General features: G+C 39.6%; 1 protein-coding gene across 2 annotated transcripts; it reads left to right on the forward strand.

Annotated features, from left to right (window-relative positions):
- The first annotated feature begins 7,322 nt into the window (after nt 1-7,322).
- LOC121967845 (non-lysosomal glucosylceramidase-like) lies at nt 7,323-16,688 on the forward strand. 2 transcript variants are annotated; one of them, XM_042518331.1, is made up of 19 exons: nt 7,323-7,594; nt 9,841-9,951; nt 10,957-11,013; nt 11,148-11,218; nt 11,959-12,058; nt 12,332-12,402; nt 12,542-12,642; nt 12,721-12,824; nt 12,911-12,964; nt 13,143-13,198; nt 13,303-13,341; nt 13,431-13,575; nt 13,937-14,118; nt 14,193-14,263; nt 14,553-14,625; nt 14,695-14,756; nt 14,834-15,758; nt 15,871-16,161; nt 16,242-16,688. In XM_042518331.1, the coding sequence occupies exons 2-19, from the start codon at nt 9,949-9,951 to the stop codon at nt 16,522-16,524; spliced, it is 2,688 nt and encodes an 895-aa protein (XP_042374265.1). In that variant the 5' UTR covers nt 7,323-7,594; nt 9,841-9,948; the 3' UTR covers nt 16,525-16,688. The 2 variants fall into 2 exon arrangements, with proteins under 2 accessions (XP_042374265.1, XP_042374264.1); XM_042518330.1 differs by lacking the exon at nt 7,323-7,594 and adding an exon at nt 9,486-9,653.
- Nucleotides 16,689-20,963: the final 4,275 nt, after the last annotated feature.

Below are 20,963 nucleotides of genomic sequence, written 5' to 3' on the forward strand. Positions count from 1 at the left end.
TGCGGTGGTTCTGAGGGACCAGAAGCCGGAGCGGAAGATTGCTCGAGGAGCAAGAGACGCAGCTAGCGAGAAGGTCGACACGGGTGCGACCGAGGGACAAAGACTGCGGATGAGTACGCTGGCGGACGAGAAGGAAGCACGCGGTGATTCCGAGGGGCGAGAAGCCGGAGCGGAAGCCTGCTCGAGAAGACCGGAAGTTGGGTTCGGGTGAGCCCTATTTCGAATGGCAGAGATCACCCAAGCAAGCAGAAGACTCGGTCTGAGGCGAACGGAGCCGAAGCAAAAGACCTGGGTTGAAAAAAGTCAACGGGGTTGACTTTCCCAACCGGGGAGCCTGGAGTTGACTTTTTGACCAGATTGCGTCAATCGTGATCTGAACGTTGGGGTCCCCCCAAGGCTCTCGGAACCCCTTCGGGGCGCCCTGACCAAGGCTATAAATACAGCCTTGGTCCAAAAGCTTTGAAGGAACTCAGAAATTGTACGCTCAATCTCTAGATTAGCTTCTTTCTTTTTGCGCTTTTATTACAGTAAGAGGCTTCTCCGCCTGAAGGAGATATTCTAGTGCGTTCTACTCCTTGGATTAACAACCTCCCCGGTTGTAACCAAGTAAACATCTGGTGCATCTTTCTTTTCTATTTTTAATTTATTGCTTTTCCATTTTATGCGCATGTTCTATTGAAAGTTCGAGAAAGGGTTGTGCTTTTATTTTTGGCAGGCTATTCAACCCCCCTTCTAGCCGGCCCAGCGGTCCAACAAATGGTATCAGAGTCGAGTACGCCTCAGGAGGACTAACCGCCGACTGAAGCAACGAGATGACCGGAGCTAACATCTATCCACCAACATTTGAGGGGGAGTTCGCGTTTTATAAACGACGAATGGAGGTATTTATTAAAACAGATTTTAGTATCTTATTAATTATGAAATATGGTTATGAAGCACCGAAGAATGCGAATAGAGAAGAAATCGAAAAATGCCTTTGGACCAAAAAGTAGCGTGATGATTTTACATCAAATGGTAAGGCTAAATTTCACCTTTTAAGCGTACCACCGGTTGAAGATCTCGACAAAATCGGCGACTATCAGAGTGCAAAAGAACTTTGGGAAAAGTTCTTAAAGCTCCATGAAGAACCAAAAGAAGCCGCATCCAACTCCTCAATGGACACCCAGTCATCATCGGAAGACTTTGAAACCGAGGAAATCCCCGGAACAACCTTAATAGCTGAGTATATACCAGAAGACGAAGCAAGCTCATCCTCAATGAATATCGAGAGCATCGATGAAGGGGGAGAGTCTTCGGAAGAAAACAGTTCAACAGGGGGAGCATCAGCAGGAGACAAGGTAAGTCAGGTACGCTCCCTACCACCTGACCAAATGTTCAAATTTGTAAAGTTATTAAATAAAGACTGTTACATGCTAGAAAAAGAAAATAAAGAATTGAAATTAATTCTAGATAAATCTTGTCTGGTAGAAGATTTTAAAAAATTAGAATTAGAAATTGAGAAATTAAAATTAGAAAATAATAATTTGAAAATGCAAATAGATAGTTTAAAAAATCATGCAGGTTCAAATAAAACATACTTTAGAAAATACAATTTAAATTGTATTTTCGATATTATAAGGGACAGATTAGGAATATTTCAAAGAAATATGTCCCTAAGAAATTTCTAGTTAATCCAGTAGGCCGGAACCCATATTGGGTTCCTAAGTCTTGTTTAACTTGAATTTTTAATCGGATTTAGCGCTTTCAGCGAAAAAATTAAACAGTGAATTTCTTTATGAGGCTTTGTCTAAGGAAATGGTTGTTGCTCCAATAACCAAGAAGACCTAGTGTCTCGCCACGACCTGAAAGCTAAAATATTGAAATAAAATGTTTAATTAACTTTCTGATAAAAGTATTAAGGTGAAAATTTAATAATGCTTTAAAAAGTCTTTTAAACATTTTTTTCTTAGAAATTTTTAATTTTTTTTCGTAAAACTTTTACTTAGAAAAATAAGTTAGAAGTTCTTCTGAAATTAGAAATCTCTGCTTAAATTTTTACTTAGAAAAATTTCAAAATATTTTTTACAAAATTTCATAAGTCAGAATTTTGTTTGAAAAATCTCTCACTTAAAGCTTTACTAGGTAGACCAAAATTTAAATTTTCTATCTTTTTACATTTTATTACAAAATTAGTGAGTTTATTTTTTATGTCTATTTACCCTATCTTAACTTGGGTTACTCACATAAAAAAGAGGGAGATTGCTGGAACCCCAAGGTTGTTTTGGTGTGATCAATAAGTTAAGTTAGGTCCTGTGCGTTTTTAACCTTGTGTCTAAGTGTGCAGGAGCTTAGGAGCATAGGTAGTCGAGCGGAAGACGCAGCTAGTGAGAAGGATGGCATGCGGTGCGTCCAAGGGACGAGGCGCTGCGGAAGAGTACACCGGCGGACGAGAAGGAAGTGTGCAGTGGTTCCGAGGGACAAGAAGCCGGAGCGGAAGACTGCTCGAGGAGCAAGAGACGCAGCTAGCGAGAAGGTCGGCACGGGGTGCAACCGAGGGATGAAGACTGCGGATGAGTACACTAGCGAACGAGAAGGAAGCACACGGCAATTCCGAGGGACGAGAAGTCAGAGCGGAAGCCTGCTCGAGAAGACCGAAAGTTGGGTTCGGGTGAACCCTATTCCGGATGTCAGAGATCACCCAAGCGAGCGGAAGACTCGGTCTGAGGCGAACGGAGCCGGAGCAGAAGACCCGGATTGAAAAAGTCAACGGGGTTGACTTTCCCAGCTGGGGCGCCCGGAGTTGACTTTTTGACCAGATCACGTCAATCGTGATCTGAACATTGGGGGATAAAGTTTTATCCCCCCAAGGTGCCCGAAACCCCTTCGGGGCGCCCCAACCAAGGCTATAAATATAGCCTTGGTCCAGAAGCTTTGAAGGAACTCAGAAATTGTAATTTCAACACTTGTACGCTCAATACCTAGATTTGCTTCTTTCTTTTTGCGCTTTCATTGATGTAAGAGGCTTCTCCACCTGAAGGAGATATTCTAGTGCGTTCCACTCCTTGGATTAACAACCTCCCCGGTTGTAACCAAGTAAACATCTAGTGCATCTTTCTTTTCTATTTTTAATTTATTATTTTTCCATTTTATGCAAGTGTTCTATTGAAAGTTCGAGAAAGGGTTGTGCTTTTATTTTTGGTAGGCTATTCAACTCCCCCCTTCTAGCCGGCCCAGCGGTCTAACAGATACGAGTTGCAAATAAGAAAGCAAAATCAGTTAGATTCAAGGATGAAGGGAAGAAAGAGCATACCTAGGCTAGACGGAAGCCGAGTGCAGATCGGGCTCAAGCCGAACACGTAAAGAATGCCCTCCGACAGCAACCAATGGACGTGATATTTCTGACCAGTCAAACTGGAAGGTGCTTGGAGAAAGTCCGATCGACTTTTATACTTCCCGAGCGATGGAGGATTTGCCACCTCTATCTGCCAGCCGGTTGGGAAGTCTAGTCGTTCGGGCAATCGAAGAAAAAAGTAGTGGTTCCTCCAATACTTATTGGAGGATGACATCTTATCAAAAAAAGACTAAGCACACTCGTGCTTGGAACAAGAAGGTTCCCGCCTCGGACAATTTAGAGTAATAAAAATAATAGAAGAGCTGAGGAGTCAAAGGAATACCGTGCAGGTGGAACAAGACAACGACCTTGCACAAAAGCCTAAAGGAGTTCGACAATAACTGGTTAAGGGAAATATGGAAATATTTGCAAACAACGGAGAAGAACGAATGAATGGGGAACCGAAGGCCGACGATAAGCTGGTCCTTAAAAAAAACACAAAAAAGTGGCGGGTTGTTTATGTGGCCGATCGTACGCATAAGGAATAGCAACTTGGTAGTCAGATGGGAATTCATAGATGGATTTTAGACTTTTAATATCGTCCCCATCGAACCTGGACTTGGTGGAAGTATACCAGAGCCTAGCGGCAGAGATGGGGGATTGCGAAGAACTGGCCATAGAAAATAAAAGAGATAGGAAGGAGCAGCGAACAAATTCAAATAAGAAAAAGGTGAAGAAGCTTACAGAAAAGATCGCCGGAGAAGAAGAAAGGTGAAGCGTCGTAGAAGGCTCAAAGACGAAGGCATGCGAAGTGAAGAAGATGGCTACGCAAGCGAGGTTTATAAACCTCACAGTTGATCGGCCTGAGCCATCCAATCCAGGGTTCGAAAAACCAGGAGAAGATCTAGCCATAGAATTTGAAAAAACGTTTGTCACATCACTAGAGGATATCCGTCTATCATGTCAAATGTGCGGCGGCAAAAAGTGGGACATATGGCGTTCAGCTATCGGAAGATATTAATGAGGCTTAATTAAAAGGTATGACCGTGTGCTCGACCATAATGATCAGAGATTTACACGGTCTTCAAGAAATTTGGATGACATCAGCTACTGTGAAAGGACGCTCATCTGAGGGAGCGCAGAGGAAAGAAAAATTTTGTCAAGTGTTGTCGTCCATCGTCCCAATTGGCACAGAGAGTTAAAAAAGTCGACCGACGTGAACTCTTGTTCTGAACAGAAACTTGGGAGTGTATTTAGTCCGATCGGACTTGGAAACCACCGAAGACTCTACTAATCCAATCAGTCGGACTTGCAGCCACCTTCAACTAGATTTGAGAGGGAGACTTGTAATGCGGTGATAGAGGGGGGCTGATAACCATGATTTTGCTATATTATCTTGATTCATAATGCATGTTTTTAATGATTTTTTCATAGCTTAAACTCATATTTACTTTGCATTTCACAAATTGCATTTGATCTTGGATTTAATTGCAAATTAGTTTATTATCATGGTATTTGATGCTAATATTTGATTATTATTTTGTAGGCATCAAAAGGGTCATGGACCCGATCAGATCAGGCCACATTTGGGCTCAAATCTAGGGTTAAACAAGATAATCAAGCTTTAGAGCGATTTGGACCATTCATTGAAGATCGAAGAGATCTGAGTCATTCGTCAAGGATCTGGTCCATCCAACCTAATGAGGAGTAGATCTCATCCGTCGATGAAGATCTAGAAATTTTGATCCAGATCCAAGACGTTCCAGCCGTTAGATGAGATCAAAGCGTTCTGGACCATTGGATCAAATTGAGGTTGATTTAAAACCTGAGAAGCTACAGTGCATTCGTCGAGCTCGGCATTTTCTCGCGACAATCCACTGTTCACTGTCTTCTTCCTCAGCGATGTTTGACGCTCCCGTTCCACACTCCGGATCCAAGGTCAGATTCCTTCGTCGTCGATGAGCTTTGGACAATCCAGTGACCAGTAATCAAGAAGCAAGGCACAATTTGAGGGCATTCTCCGTTTCATGATGTTGATTCCGCGAAGTCCTTCCTCGACAGAATTGAGGGCGTTCTCCGATCTGTGGACGACGATCTTCGGATGCTGGTGAATTCAGACATTGTGAGCTTGAAGAGGGTGTTCCCCGCAAGCTATGAACAATGTGGATGTAATTGGGAGTTCATAACTTCGCCGCTGGTTGCTTGTGGGCGTTCCCAATAGCATCTTTGCTTCACGGCAGAGAGAAGGAGTTTGGACTAGGGTTTGAATGTGGAATGTTACTTACTTTGCCATATACATGCTCAGATCTGAAGATCTGATTCTTTTCCTTACCATTTTTTCTTTGTTTTAGTTTTCTGCAATCCCATTTCTGATTTTTCTTATTTGAAATTCTGATCATGGTGAACTTTTCTAATCCGAATCTTGTTTAGCTACATCATAGTTGCAATCTATGTTCTATATTGAAGTTGTGATTTGTTTACTGCTGGTTTGTTAGGTTTGGTTATTTAGATAGCAATTCCTTGTTTAGATAGTGATTTCTTATTTTGTAATTTGTTTCTGTAACTGAGATTATGTTTTAATGGTTTAACTTGAGCTTTTGATTGTACTTGAATCTCTTGAGTTCTTCATTGTAAATCTCTATGATATGTAGCTAATTATGGGTGTGATTGGATGATTTGTTAGTAGTAGAACTTGATTCAATGATGCTTAATTGATACTAATTTTTTGAGAGGAAGTAGATCATGTTTAGATGGGAACAACACTTCTTTGATCCCATTTTAAATGGTTCTAGTGCACTCTTGGGAAGTAGATGTATTCAAGTTGAAATGATAATTGAATGGAAATGCTAAAGGAACCTTGCTGATGTAAGAATTAAATCTGAATCAATTCTAGAACTCAAACACATTTACTAGTTATCCTTGGAAAAATATGACTTGGGACTCCTTACTACAACACTTGTCTTAATTTTAATGAGTTTCAATTTTAATTAATTTGGAGCGCCTAGTGACATGCAAAACGGTGACTACCAGGAGGGTCAACTGTCGAGGTGGAGGTTAAAGTCAAGATGGTCAACGCCAAAGTGTCAAAAGGCTCACCTACGGTGGCCGAGCAGAGGTTGGTTACAGTGGTCGGTCGAGGCAATCAGGGTCCGAACGGCAAGAGGTCACAAAGGTCCGTCGGGAAATAAGTGTCCGAGCGGGCCAATCGTCTAGCTTGGATAATACAGTAAGACGATCAGACGCTTAGTGTGGAGCAATAGAACCCTAAGGAAGCCGGAGAGCTTGTCCGAACGGGGAGGGACATGCTACTACACCGTCACCATAGGGAAGAGCAACTGAGGTCAACAAAGCGGAGGAGTCTCAGCCGAGCGGCTACCCCGCTCGGCCAAGTAGTGGGACTATTGTCGTATCTCTCGATATCCTTCTGGGAGATAGTGTCATTGACACGAGGCATAGTCGACAGGCGAATTGTATGGCGGAAGCTTATACTGTCTTGTTAGGGATATGTGATAACCATGATTTTGTCACAATAGTGTGATTCATAAATGCATGTTTTTATGATCTTCTCATGGGTTAAACTCATATTTACATCACATTTCATGAATTGTATTTATTCTTAGACTTAATTGTAAATTATCTCATTATTACGATATTTGATGCTAATATTCAAATATGATCTTTGTAAGATCAAAGGGGTATTGACTCAATCAGATCAAATCAAATTTGGGCTCAAATCCGAGCTTAAATGAAGAGATCAAGCTCTAGAGTAATCTGGATCGTCCATCCAAGACTTGAGGAGATCTGAACCATTTGTCATGATCCGGGCCATCCAACCTAAGGAGGAGTAGATCTAGACCTTTGATGAAGATCAGCACCTTTGGATCAGATTTTGAGTAACTTCCACCGTGGATCGATTAGGAGAAATCTCAGCTGTCCATTCATATATCAGATTTGATTTAAAAGGGAGAAGCTACAGTGCCATTTCCTTCGTCAATTCTCTACAAGAGCTGCGTCAAAATAGAGGAGAGTGAGCTCACTCCGGCGATCCTCTTTGATCCATTCCACCGCTGGCGGTCAAGAGAGGTCAAGGGCATCCCTTCCTCCGGTCATCAATCATCTTCGAGCCGGCGACACCACTTCATCCTTATGTTCCAGATCTGACTGCATTTCCTGCCGCAATTCTGAGAGGAAGAAGAAGAACGGAGAAGTTGGAGCAATCTGGTGGTTTCAGCCGATTCCCTCTCCTTCCGGCCAACGATCTTCTGCAGTCGAAGCTTCGATCATGTACAGGATTAGAAACTATTTCCTGCTGTGGACTTTCTATTTTGCTGTTGCTGATTGATTTCGCCATATCATAGATCATCTGATCTGATCGGTTCTTCCTCATTTGCAAGATCTTGACATCTTTATCAAGATCAGTGAGTGCTTGGGGTTCCCTCAGCTCCCTCTAGTTTATCTCCTTCCCTAGACCACAATTATTCCTCTGTTCTTGCAATTTCTAGCCGAATCCCTGTTTTCTTTACTGTTCGGTTACATAGGGTTAAATTGTTTAGGTTTAGATGAAGTTTAGATCTGTTTTCCTTGTCTTTAATTCATCTGAATGCTTGCTAACTCCTTGAGTGGAGATTTGATCTATTCTTGAGTTCATGTTTAGTTCACAAGTGCTTGAATTTGAATTTGCTTTTGCTTTGGTACTATCTAGTTGCTTAAATCTGAATTTCTAGGTTAAATGAAGTTGTAAATATGTTCTTATCTGCTCATTTGCATGAATCTGAGTAGATCTTCTACCATCTGACAAATGGTTAGTTGATCCATTGAGTATATGATCTTTTGTTCTTGTTTTGTTCCTGTCTTGTTCTTGTTTTGCTCTTGTTTAGTTTCTAATCTGTTTAGATTTGTTAATGGTGTAATCCATAGTATAGAGTGATAATATGTTGTGGGTTCATGATTAATAGATAGATAGGATTTCCTTTCATTACATTAGGTATAGTTTCATTACTCGATTTGCTATTTCATATCAGAGTTAAGAACTTAATCCAAAACCCCAATTCAATATCAAAAACCTTAAGCAATAACAAATCAATCTTAAGATATCATCATTGTTACATTTGTTGGGAGACGACCCGAGTCATCTCTATGCTACATTAGTGTAGAATGAATTCAGTCACTTAATTCTTTTGATACTCATTTCGCGACAAAAATCGAGCTTATCAATATGCATGTCCTGTTAAGGTATGGTGTTAGAGATACTTTCTTGATAGATCCTTTCATAGGGCATATTGGAGAACGTGTTCACACCTCGCGGAGCGTGCACATTGCCCACCAAGGTTTTATATAAAGGGGGTCCATCACCGGCAGAGATACGCGTTATTATTGTTTGCGCTTGCGTTATTGTTGCTCCGCTTCCTTCTACACTTCCAGTGATTGACTTGAACGTCGGAGGGCCAACACCGAGATCCCTTCCTTAGCTCAGAACTGACGTTACTTGTTTTGCAAAGCAGGACGCGTTTTACAGTCAGTCAGTGCAACAACTACATCTCCATTTTCCACCCTCTCATTTTTGGACAGGATCAAAGGGAATTAATACTCTATTTATTTGGACAGTGGAAAATAAAATTAAGAAAAGTTTTCTAAAAAAAAGTTTCGGAAAGAAAAATAAAATCTATCCTATGACCAGGAATCAAATAGAATAAATAGCATAAGAAAAACAAAATTCTAACCTATAATAAAACAACAAAATTAAAGAAAGATATTTGATGAATATTTAAAAAAATAAACATTAATTAATATGTAAATCATATTATTTTATAAAATTTTATACATGGATATCCTACTCTATAAAGTCAATCATACATTTACTTTTTTAACTAATAAAATTATGTCATATATTTTTAAAAAAATGATTATATTACATATATCACCGAACATATAAAGTAATTTTTTTTCCCCATTTCACCATGACCTAAATTTATTTCATCCCTCCCTAATCCACTCCTTTTAAGTAAACAAATCACGAGGTCTTTAATAAGATTAATCACAGATAGCGTAGAAAAATGTCATGCATTAGCATCCACGGAAGATGAAAAGATTTTCAATAAAATATTCAACTGTAGCGGCCTAGTGGCCTGAGGCTGTTTGGTGGGTGGAGCCGTGGAGGGAATTAATATTAATTATAGCTGCGTCTCTGCTTTGCTCGCGGCTGCCTACCCTTTCGTCTTCCTCGAGCAAACATTTCTTCTTTTTGAATCTTCATTGCCAACAATCATCGGCACCAAGACGCCTGTATCTAGATTTCACAAAAGATTCTGAAGTGTTTTCAACAGTCATGGCAGATTCTCCTGCGGTATGATGGTGTAGCATTTCAATATTTTTCGTCCATATATTGTGGAGTTCCATAGCTTTGCTAGCTTGGTTCTAAACATCTTTTTCCTTGAGAAATGCTTTTTTTTCATCTTCTTAGACTATAGAAATTTCTGAACATGGATAAATCATGACTCCTATAACTTGCATTTTTTTTTGTGTTCTTCCAGGCTAAGGTGGAATTTTATGAACCGCCACCTTTAACTTGGAACAGGAAACTAGATGCTGAGGAGAAAAAGCGATCTGAGTTTTCTTTAATAAAGTTAACTGACTACCATATGGTATATGTTCTCTCATTTGAAAATTTCATTAATAATGTCAGCGCACCCTCTGATGATACCTATATGCTTATTTATTTGAGGTTAGGGCTGTTTGGCTTTTCATTCTCGTTCTAATCTGTTGGTGCACACTAAATTATTATTCGATGTGCCATTTTTTATTGATAAAAACACATTTTAAAAAGTTGATATCAAATTTCCATACATGTTTCAAGAGCCATAGCTCAGTTAAAATTCATATGGTCCAACCAGCCAACTTGGGATTCTTTAATATCATATTATCATTGTCCATTTCCTACTGCGAGCTAATAGATTGAGTTATACATATCAATGATGCATCAGGTCTTGTGGTTCAGCTGAGTATGCTGATTGTGCAATTATCTACGATAACCTGTAACTTAGGTCTGATTTGTGCACATGTTTACTAAAATATTTATTTTCTAACTCATGAGCTATTAATGTTTATATTATGTTCATAACTTCCTTATATTATGTTGCACATACGAGTAGTCAAAATATTTAAAGTATGAACATAAGGTTATCGTGCTTATGCTTCTATGACTAATCCATTATGCATCCATGATTTTCATGTGATTTTAAAAGAACTCATGAATAGGTATAATGTGTTCTCACCATCTACTCTATAAGAACAGTTTCATTATCAAAAACGTTATGCAAGAAAGTTGGAATTTTTTGAAGTTGTAACAAGAATTAAGTCAACATCTGTGTTCTTATCCATAATAGGAAGTAAGTAGATGAAGTTATAGACTTTTGAGGTATCCTTTTTTTGTTCAGTTTGTTATACCAATGAGACATATGCACAACTATATATCGTATTCAGTTAATTATCAAGCTTCTAACGTTCTTCATTATGGTATATATTCTAAGAAAAAACAACCACAATTGAACAATTAAGAGTTAAGATGCTGCAAATGTTTGACTTTGAAACACTAACATTGTTTATTGCCTTGTTAATCTGATATCTTTAATCAATCCTTATATGTCAAGCTTTATTTTGCTTATCGGTTGTGCCGGAACTTCCTAGAGGAAACTGCAAGAGGACGGGTAAGCTAGATCTCCATTATTAATGGATTATTCTAATAAGAACTAGCTTGTGTTCAAATTATTAGAGTTAACCAAGAGTTGGATAATCTGATCATGATCTTTTAAATGGTTCTTATTTTCTTATCCTTGTGAAGGCTGTACTTTATAATCCTTTCAGAAAGTGGATGGATGTGTCTTATCAAGGAGTTCCTTTAGGTGGAATAGGGTACGGATTTATTCTTGGTTATTTCATATAAATAATATATATATATATATATATATATATGCACAAGTATTTATGCATAAGTATTCCAGGTCTGCCAAATATCTTTTAATATTATTGCTTTTGGCATAGATTGTGTGTGAAGCTATGGCAAGTTTATTTGCTCTTTAAAAGAGAGAAGAGAAGGTCAAAACCTACCTAATCCATTCAAGGATGTATAGGAGAAACTATGGAAGATTGCAACACTCATACAACCTTTTTACCATATAGGAATTTGTAATGGAAGTTTATACTTTACGATGCTAGTAATAATACACGTTTAATTCGTGGCTAAAATTCCTAAATTTACTCTAGAATACCTGGCATCGAGACTAGAACTTTATGGTTTTCCTGTCAGGTCAAACATGTTTTGTGGGATCAGTAATGCATCAACAGCAACATGAAGAAAAAAACAGTACTACTACTAAAATTGTCCTAAAACCTTATATCGAGGAGTTAATATGTTCCATGTACATACACATGAATTAAACAAGTTGATCTTGTATGATTGATAAGTTGTTCATTCTCAGTGCAATTTATGGATAAGTTAACAGAGATCAGTTCTTGATAAGTTAGTGTTGATCATTGCATATCACCAAGTTCACTTTTAGTTTCTTTGGCTTTTCTAATAGAGTTAACAGACCTGATTAATTGATTCCAAATATTTGATACCTTTCTTATGTGTTCACTGCTGAAACTTACAGATCGGGAAGTATAGGTCGGAGCTACAGAGGATATTTTCAGTACTGGCAGCTACTGTCTGATCAGTGTGAAGAGAATCCTGTCCTAGCCAATCAGTTTTCTGTAAGTTGACTACCAAATGGTGAATACTCAATCTGAACTGTGATCTCCGTTTTTTGCACACTTAATCTTTGTAGATGCATAAACTTTAAAACATCTACCAAGTTTCTTTTAAAAACCTTCGTTGGAAATCAAAATTATAATATCCTAATTACTAATCGTGCCACTAGACATGAAACTCAGTCCATCTTTTATGCCCCATTCGTTTCTTCTATGAGTAAATTATTTCCTTTCATTTCAGAGTTTTCATTTGTTTTTTTTTTTTTTTGCTGGCAGGTCTTCATTTCACGACCTAATGGCAAGAAGTACTCCACTGTGCTGTCTCCAAGAAGTTCAGAAATTCCAAAGTAACCATATCCTTTGCCTGTTCTAGTTGGTGTATCACATTTTGTGGCTGTTCATTCATTTCATTCTCAATTAAGTAGTTTGGTCCCAGAATGGTTTTGTTAGTTTTGTATAACCAAGAATCTTTCGAATGACATGCAGAGGGAGTTCCAATCCTGGAATAGAATCTTGGGATTGGAATCTCAGTGGGAAAAACTGCACTTACCACGCTTTGTATCCAAGGTCCTGGACTGTTTATGATGGTAACTACGGCAAGGAAAATTTTGAATGGATAAAAAGGCATTTTTCAGGAGGCATATCCTCATTATATTGTTTTGCAGGTGAGCCTGACCCAAAACTCAAGATAACATGCCGTCAAATTTCACCATTTATCCCACATAACTATCAAGAAAGCTCCTTTCCGGTTTCAGTTTTTAACTTCATGGTAGGGAATGGACTAATACAAAATCTTCAGTTCTTCACGTTCCTTTAGTTGCTTTGATTATTTTAAGCTGCTTGATTGCTTGCCAGCTGACGAATTCAGGTGAAACTGCTGCAGAAGTCTCTTTGCTTTTCACATGGGCTGTGAGTTAGATGACAAAGTTTAAGTTTATTTTTTATGTATTTCCCCTTTTTTTTCATTCATTCCATGAATCGATTCTAATGCTCTAAGACCAGTGCCACTGTACACTGGCTCTAAGTTGCCAAGCTTAGTCTTTCAATGACCACAGCTAACAAGTATTCCTCTGTTTCTATAATGCAGAATTCTATAGGTGGTAAATCTGAATTTTCTGGTAATCATGCTAATTCCAGAATGAAGTGAGTAACAATAGCTAATAAAAGTCTGTCTGGGTGTTGTGTTGGACTTCATGCTCTATATCAATCTAACCTACGTTTCAACTTTCAACTTTTCAATATGCTAGTTCAAAGAATGGTGTTCGTGGAGTTCTTCTGCATCACAGGTATCAGGTCTTCATCACCAAATCGTTTATAACTATAGTTTTTCCTTTTTCTTCCTTTTTTAGTTTTCTGAAGCAAACATGCAATGCAGAACTGCTAACCATCAGACGCCAGTGACGTTTGCCATAGCAGCCCAAGAAACAAATGGAGTTTGTGTTACAGAATGCCCCTGCTTCCTCATATCTGGAAATTACAAGGGATTCACTGCAAGGGACATGTGGGATGAAATAAAAAAAGTAAGACAACTTTGCTCATCTCTCCTATGTATTTGTAAGGATATCTCTAACCAATTTCGTCTGATTTCACTCTATATAATATGTCTCGCTCGTATAAAACTATTGCATCAAGTTTGAATGTAGGTTTTTGCTTGAACTTAGTTGAAACTTATGAAGGCAAATAGTCATATGAAAGTGGCTACCCAATGATACGGAAAGTATCACATAATCATTCTGCAATCACATATACATTCCATTTCCTAGTTTATAAATTATTTCGATCTCTACTTGTAGCTGCTATCAGGTAATCTTACAGTTAGATATAGACCTTCATGTATATGATGACAAATCTTGATATTGTTGGATATCTTTCTGCCACTAGAATGGATCCTTCTCCCACCTAGAAGACAACAGAACAACCCGACCATCAGAACCAGGATCATCTATTGGAGCAGCAGTTGCAGCGACAGTTACAGTGCCATCTAAAGAAAGTCGTACAGTTACATTCTCTTTGGCATGGGCCTGCCCCCAAGTTAAGTTTTCTAGTGGCAGAACCTATAACAGGTGAGTGAAGCAATGTATCTAAATGACTAAACCTAAACGACTTTGCTGATTATTAGTTTATGACCTAATAACAGGAGATATACTAAATTCTATGGGACAGATGCTGATGTTGCAGCAGCAAATCTTGCTCATGATGCCATAATTGGTATGTTTGAATGACAAGCACTATCTCAAATATACCACACATTAGTTTCTGACGTTTGAGGAATAGCTGTTGTTTCATGAACATTAGTTTTTGGGCTGTGTTATGAGTTGGTTCAAAGAGGGCAATATTTTCCTTCAGTGCCAATATCAAATTGCAGTTTCTTTTTATGTATGCAATTGTAGTAAGATGAGAGACATACACTTTGTGTCTTAGCTTTTGTCTTTCTATTACTAATGGATTTCTTATTGTGGCTGTAATGGTCTTAGTTCACCTCTTAAATTTAATACAGAATGCTCCAACTGGGAGTCACAGATTGAAGATTGGCAAAGGCCTATTTTGGAGGACAAACAGCTTCCTCAATGGTATGCTCCACATTTTATCCATCTTTCATCTCATAAGAAAATACATGAACTTACTATTAACTGCCTCAGGTATCCAATCACTCTCTTCAATCAGCTCTACTATCTAAATGCCGGGGGCACAATTTGGACAGGTGAGTTATATTAGGTTCTTATTTCATCTCTAAATACGGCCTGGGCAGATGGCATTAGGCTGACAAAGAAATTGCAGATGGAATGCCCCCTGTTGAGAGCTTGGCAAACGTGGAAGAAAGAAAATTCTCTCTCAGTATACCAAGTGGACATATCAAAGAAATTAATAGTAATGTCAAAGGAAGTGATGCTGCTGCTAATATCTTGACAAGCGTGGCACAGATCAGTGTGAAATTACAGTCTCCTGTTACATCACATTCCGCCTTTGGTACATCATTGCTGCAGGAAGGAGAAGAAAACATCGGCCAGTTTCTGTACCTCGAAGGAATAGAATATCGTTTGTGGAACACTTACGATGTCCACTTCTACTCATCGTTCGCTTTGATCATGTTGTTTCCCAAACTTGAGCTCAGCATTCAGAGAGACTTTGCAGCAGCAGTACTGATGCATGATCCTCAAAAGATTGAATTGTTTACCGGCCAGCAGGTTTCAAGAAAGGTTCTTGGTGCCGTACCTCATGATATCGGAACAAATGATCCATGGTATGAAGTAAATGGTTACATCCTACATGATAGCAATAGGTGGAAGGACCTTAATCCAAAGTTCGTCTTGCAAATTTACAGAGATGTAGTTGTGACAGGAGACATAACTTTTGCAAAATCTGTTTGGCCTTCTGTTTACATTGCAATGGCTTACATGGATCAGTTCGACAAGGACAAAGATGGAATGATAGAAAATGAAGGTTTCGGGGATCAAACATATGACATGTGGGCAGCTTCTTGTGTGAGTGCATATAGTGGTGGCCTTTGGGTCGCTGCTCTGCAAGCTGCTGCTTCCATGGCACGACTAGTTGGAGATGGAGCTTCTGGAGATTATTTTTGGGACCGGTATCAGAAAGCAAAAGCTGTATATGAACATCTATGGAATGGCTCTTATTTTAACTATGATAATGGTGGTGGAGTATCAAGCTCATCTATTTTGGCTGACCAATTGGCTGGACAATGGTATGTCCTATACATATCATACTTGATAGCTTCACTTTTCCTTCAGCAAACAATGATTTACAGTTTTATAAAAGATTAAAGAACAGAAATATTATAGTTTTGTGTCTCACAGGTATGCCAGAGCTTGTGGACTGGAAGGAATCGTCGATGAGAAGAAAGCACAAAGTGCTTTTCAAACAATCTTTAACTTCAATGTGTTAAAAGTGAAGGAAGGAACCTGCGGAGCGGTTAACGGAATGAAACCGGATGGAACTCTGGACTTGTCTGCATTTCAATCAATCGAGATATGGCCAGGAGTGACATACGCCGTTGCTGCTGCAATGATCCAAGAAGGCATGCCGGAAATAGGATTCAAAACAGCACAAGGGATTCATGAAACTGCATGGTCCGAGAAAGGATTAGGGTGTGTCTTCTAATGGCTACTCAGTTTAAGTAATTCTTTTAGTTGCATCTCTTGTCTGAAAAACTACGTACCTTAAACAGGTACTCATTTCAAACTCCTGAAGCATGGACACCGGATGGTCGATACAGATCATTGCAGTACATGCGTCCTCTAGCCATATGGGCGATGCAGTGGGCACTGTCACCGCCGAGATTGAACAAGGACGATGGGTACAGAGCAGATTGGAGTGGAGAAATTCAAATTCCTCGTCAGGCATTTTCTCGGATTGCCAACTTCCTCAAGCTGCCAGAAGAGAAGGCGTCTAAAACCATTCTTCGAGTCATCTACGATATTGCTCGTGAAAGACTTTGGGCACGGAGATGAATCATCATTCAGAATCTCTGCAGTGGATATCATCCCACTGAATCTATCTTTTAATGCTATTGTAATAATATTAAAATAAAGAATATTTTTAATATAAAATATTTTTTTTTTTTTTGTGTGTGTGTGTGTGTTTTTTATTGTAGAATGATTAACGAAGATAACATAATATTTAAGTCTATCGAATGATGATATAGAATCTAAATATCTGAAAAGATGATATTCAAAGGAGTAAATATTAGATTTATAAAAGAGTAATTTATAATTTTTATTAATATTACATGAAGTACATAAAAAATTAGATAAAGTATTCGCAGAAAACGAATGACCCAGGGATAACAAAAAATATTACAAAATATCTAATGACGGATGACTTAGATGATTATGTCATAAGAAAATAAATGATGAGATAGACATAAAAAAAAGGGCGGAAGGGGATGATAGCGTAAATGTAAATTTTGACTAGTAATAGATACCATCTCTATAGACCCTATCGACCAATGTTGTTCACATACGATGATCCAACACCTGAAAATAGGAATCAAAGAAAATAAATATAATAGAATTAGTAGCACAAATTGCAACGATAGAAATTAAATTTTTAGACATAGATGACATATATAAAACATTAGAGAAAACTAAATGTAAAGATGGAGTATATATAAAACATTAGATAAAACTAAATGTAAAGATGGAGAGAAAGAGAAAGAACCCGTGTGAGTAATGGATAGTCCAAAATCATCACCAATAACGATGCTATCATTCCCCGAGTAAGGCTCATTCAACGAAATAGTAGTGAGATTAGTGGTGACATGATGAGAGACGCCAGAGTCAACCACTCATTCCCGAGAATCAAACAAAGGTATAAAATGAATGGCAGTGTGTGCAAATAGTGCACTATACGCAGGACGTGGAGCACACGGAGAAGTCGACGAAGCAGAGCAAGCATCGAGGCAGTCATATGACCGCATTAGCAAATATAGTGACTTTGGACACTACAGATCTGACATCTGTTGGGACCGAAAAGTAGCTAGAGGGGGGTGAATAGCTCTTCGCGTGCTCGTTGTCGGCGTTGCTCGTTTCTTCAGAGATATGCAGCGGAAATATAAGAAACAAAAGCATACAACGCTAACAAGGATGGTTTACTTGGTATCCACTTCACAAGAGGTGACTGTCCAAGGATCCACACCTATTCACGCACCATCCACTATGAATAACATTCCTTTATGGTAACTACCAAAGGCGGAGAAGCCCTACAACACTCTCAATACAAGAAGAAGAAAGGGAAATACAAGATAAGCAAAAGCTTACAAGATATACAATAAAAACCCTAACCCTAACTTCTTCTTCTTGTTTTTGATCCGCCTCTTGACTTGGAAGAGCCTCCAAGAATCTTCAAGAATTGGCGATCTGGAGCTTGGAGAGAGCTATGGAGGTGCTGGAGAGTATCTGGAGTGAATTGTGTAAGCGCTGTTGAAGGAAACGCTCGCCTGCAGCTAAATACGGCGCCAACGGTCGGATCCCGATCGATTGGATTGCTCCCAATCGATCGGGGAGGTTTTGGATCGATCAGTGGATCGATCCAGAGCGCCTCTGTGCTCTCTGGAATAGCCTGGATCAATCAGCTGATCGATCCAGGGCTTATCACGCGAAATCACAGCTCCCAATCGATCCACTGATCGATTGGGACCTCTAGATCGATCCACTGATCGATCCAGCAGGCTTCTGTGCGCTCGCGGCTTCCTCTCAATCGATCCACTGATCGATTGGGACGAAAGCTTCTCGCAGGGACACCCCAATCGATCGGCCGATCGATTTGGCTCCAGCCAATCGATCGGTTGATCGATCCAGCTGTTGGTTTTTGCCCAAAACCAAGTCCCAAAGCCCCCAAACCAACATCCGGTCAATCCATGACCTGTTGGTTCATCATGCCTAGCATCTGATCACCCTTGACCTGCTAGGACTCCCTCACCAAGTGTCCGGTCACTCCCTTTGACCCACTTGGACTTCTCTTCATCTTGCCAAGTATCTGGTCACTCCCTTGACCTACTTGGACTTTCACCAGATGTCTGGTCAACCTTGACCCATCTGGATCTCTCCGTGCCAAGTATCCAGTCAATCCTTTGATCTACTTGGACTTTCACCAGATGTCTGGTCAACCTTGACCCATCTGGATTTCTCCGTGTCTGGCTTCACTCACCAGGACTTCCAATCTGCCTAGCTTCACTCATTAGGACTTCTCTTCTGCCTGGCTTCACTCACCAAGTCTTTCACCTAGCTTCACTCACTAGGATTTTCACCTGGCTTCACTCATCAGGACTTTCATTCTGCCTAACATCCCAGTTAGGACTTTCCAGTCAAGTATCTGGTCATCCTTGACCTACTTGACTCTTCTTCAATCAATCTTGTATTGTCAAACATCGAAACTCAAACCAAGACTCAAGCTTGGTCAACTAGGTCAACCTTGACCTGAGGGATGTTGCACCAACAATCTCCCCCTTTTTGATGTTTGACAATACCAACACTATAACTTACAATACCACATGTAAGTTAGGCTAATCCCATAGCCTAAACCTTCTTCATGTCACTAGGTAATGAATACACAAGTTAAGCCCTTTATTCTCCCCCTAAGAGGGCAAACTCCCTCTAGGTAATGAAAGTCTAACTTACTCCCTTTCACCATTCTCCCCCTATTGGCACACATCAAACCATGCCCCATTTTTGGGCACACATTAACAAATTCACTTGTTGAAAACTCTCCCCCTGAAGAGTTGTTCATCGTTGTTCACAACTTCACTCGTTGTGATCAACACGATACTGAAAGTCCCATACCCTTCATTATCCTTAACTCTACATTCTCCCCCAATGTAGGCAAATGTCCATCCTTGAGCATTATCCACTTGAAACCACTTGAACAATGAGGATATCCACTCCCCATTAAAGTTCAAACGCTCAACCTTGAGCATGTTCTTAACGGAAGGTTAACCACCTTCCAAGGTTCATGAAAAAAAATTTTCATGTCTTTAAAGAGTCCCTCCCCCTAAAGACATAGTGGTAACTTCTGTGATTGCACCAACAATGACTTGGAATCCTTAAAACTTTAGGAAACTCAATTTTAGAAGTTTTGAGGCTCAAATATTCAAAATTTGAAACAAACCTCAACCCAAACTTCAATTTAGTCTTCCTTAACCAATCCATCCTTGTTTTCAACATAAAAACACCCTTTTTATGTATACAAATGTATTTTCAGGGGTTTGGAATGGTTACCTAGACTAAAATTGGTTCAAAGATGCTGAAATTAGGCCTTCCCAGCCAAAATCAGCAACTTGGATCGATTGGAGTTGGGTTCCAATCGATTGAACCTTGCTGAATCGATCCACTGATCGATTCAGGAGGGCTGGATCGATCGGTGGATCGATCCAGGAAGCTTCTGTTCGCGAGAAGCTTGCTCTCAATCGATCGCCCGATCGATTGAGACCCTTCAATCGATCGGATGATCGATTGAGGTCTGATAGTTGCTGAAATTCACTTTCTGTGAATTTCAGAAGCCCCTAGAAAAATCTACAAAATTCCAAAAATCGTAAAAATTTGTGTAGACATTATTTAGGGTATATACTATCAAGGAAAAATAGTTTTCTAAGAAAAGACTTCATATTTTCAAAGATTGACACAAACTTGAAACCTTGCAAAAACTTTAGTGTTTTCTTCAAGTTTGTGTCTAACTATTCAATGGTGATTACTCTCAAAAAATAGCTTTTACCAAGGTTTTCCAAAATTATTTTAAAAACATTTTCAAAACCAATATCCCACCATATTCCTTGGGCTTAATGCACATGACTTGTACATTAGCTTTCCCAATGATGGGAAAACACATAACTATGTGTTTTGATGAACTTAATGTTGGGGTTGCAAGGTTGCAAACATAGTCCTATATTGGAAACACATGGGAAAGATCATGGGTTTATAAGAGAAAAGATATCTCCATTGGCATGAGGCCTTTTGGGGAGAGCCCAAGAGCAAAATCATGAGGGCTTAGGCCCAAAGTGGACAATATCATGCAATTGTGGAGATATCTAAATTCTTTTCGATCCTACAAGTAGTATCAGAGCCCGGACTGCCAGAAGGTTTAACCACCGACTGTGCACAAGAGCTATGGTCTGATTGAACCATGTGAGTATAATATTGACCTCGAACAAAGAAAGTGGGGGCTCCTATGTTCGGATCAAGAGGACCAGACACCAGGCAGGAAGTCCTAGTTGCGGCTAGGCAAGGAAAGTCCTAGTAGGTCGGGTGGACCGAGGGGCAAGGAAAGTCCTAGTAGGTCGGGTGGACCGAGGGGCAGGAAGTCCTAGTTGCGGCTAGGCAAGGAAGTCCTAGTAGGTCGGGTAGACCGAGGGGCAGGAAGACTTGGTGGGTCGAGGATCGGACGTGGGAAGCCTATG

This window comes from Zingiber officinale, chromosome 3B (genome assembly GCF_018446385.1).
Source record: "Zingiber officinale cultivar Zhangliang chromosome 3B, Zo_v1.1, whole genome shotgun sequence".
In the NCBI taxonomy this organism is placed as follows: Eukaryota; Viridiplantae; Streptophyta; class Magnoliopsida; order Zingiberales; family Zingiberaceae; genus Zingiber; species Zingiber officinale.

What these genes read in the sequence shown, in the direction of transcription:
- LOC121967845 (XM_042518330.1), top strand. An exon ending in AGAAGTTCAGAAATTCCAAA is followed by an intron (nt 12,403 to 12,541) that starts GTAACCATATCC and finishes AATGACATGCAG; the next exon opens with AGGGAGTTCCAATCCTGGAA. An exon ending in GACAAACAGCTTCCTCAATG is followed by an intron (nt 14,626 to 14,694) that starts GTATGCTCCACA and finishes TAACTGCCTCAG; the next exon opens with GTATCCAATCACTCTCTTCA.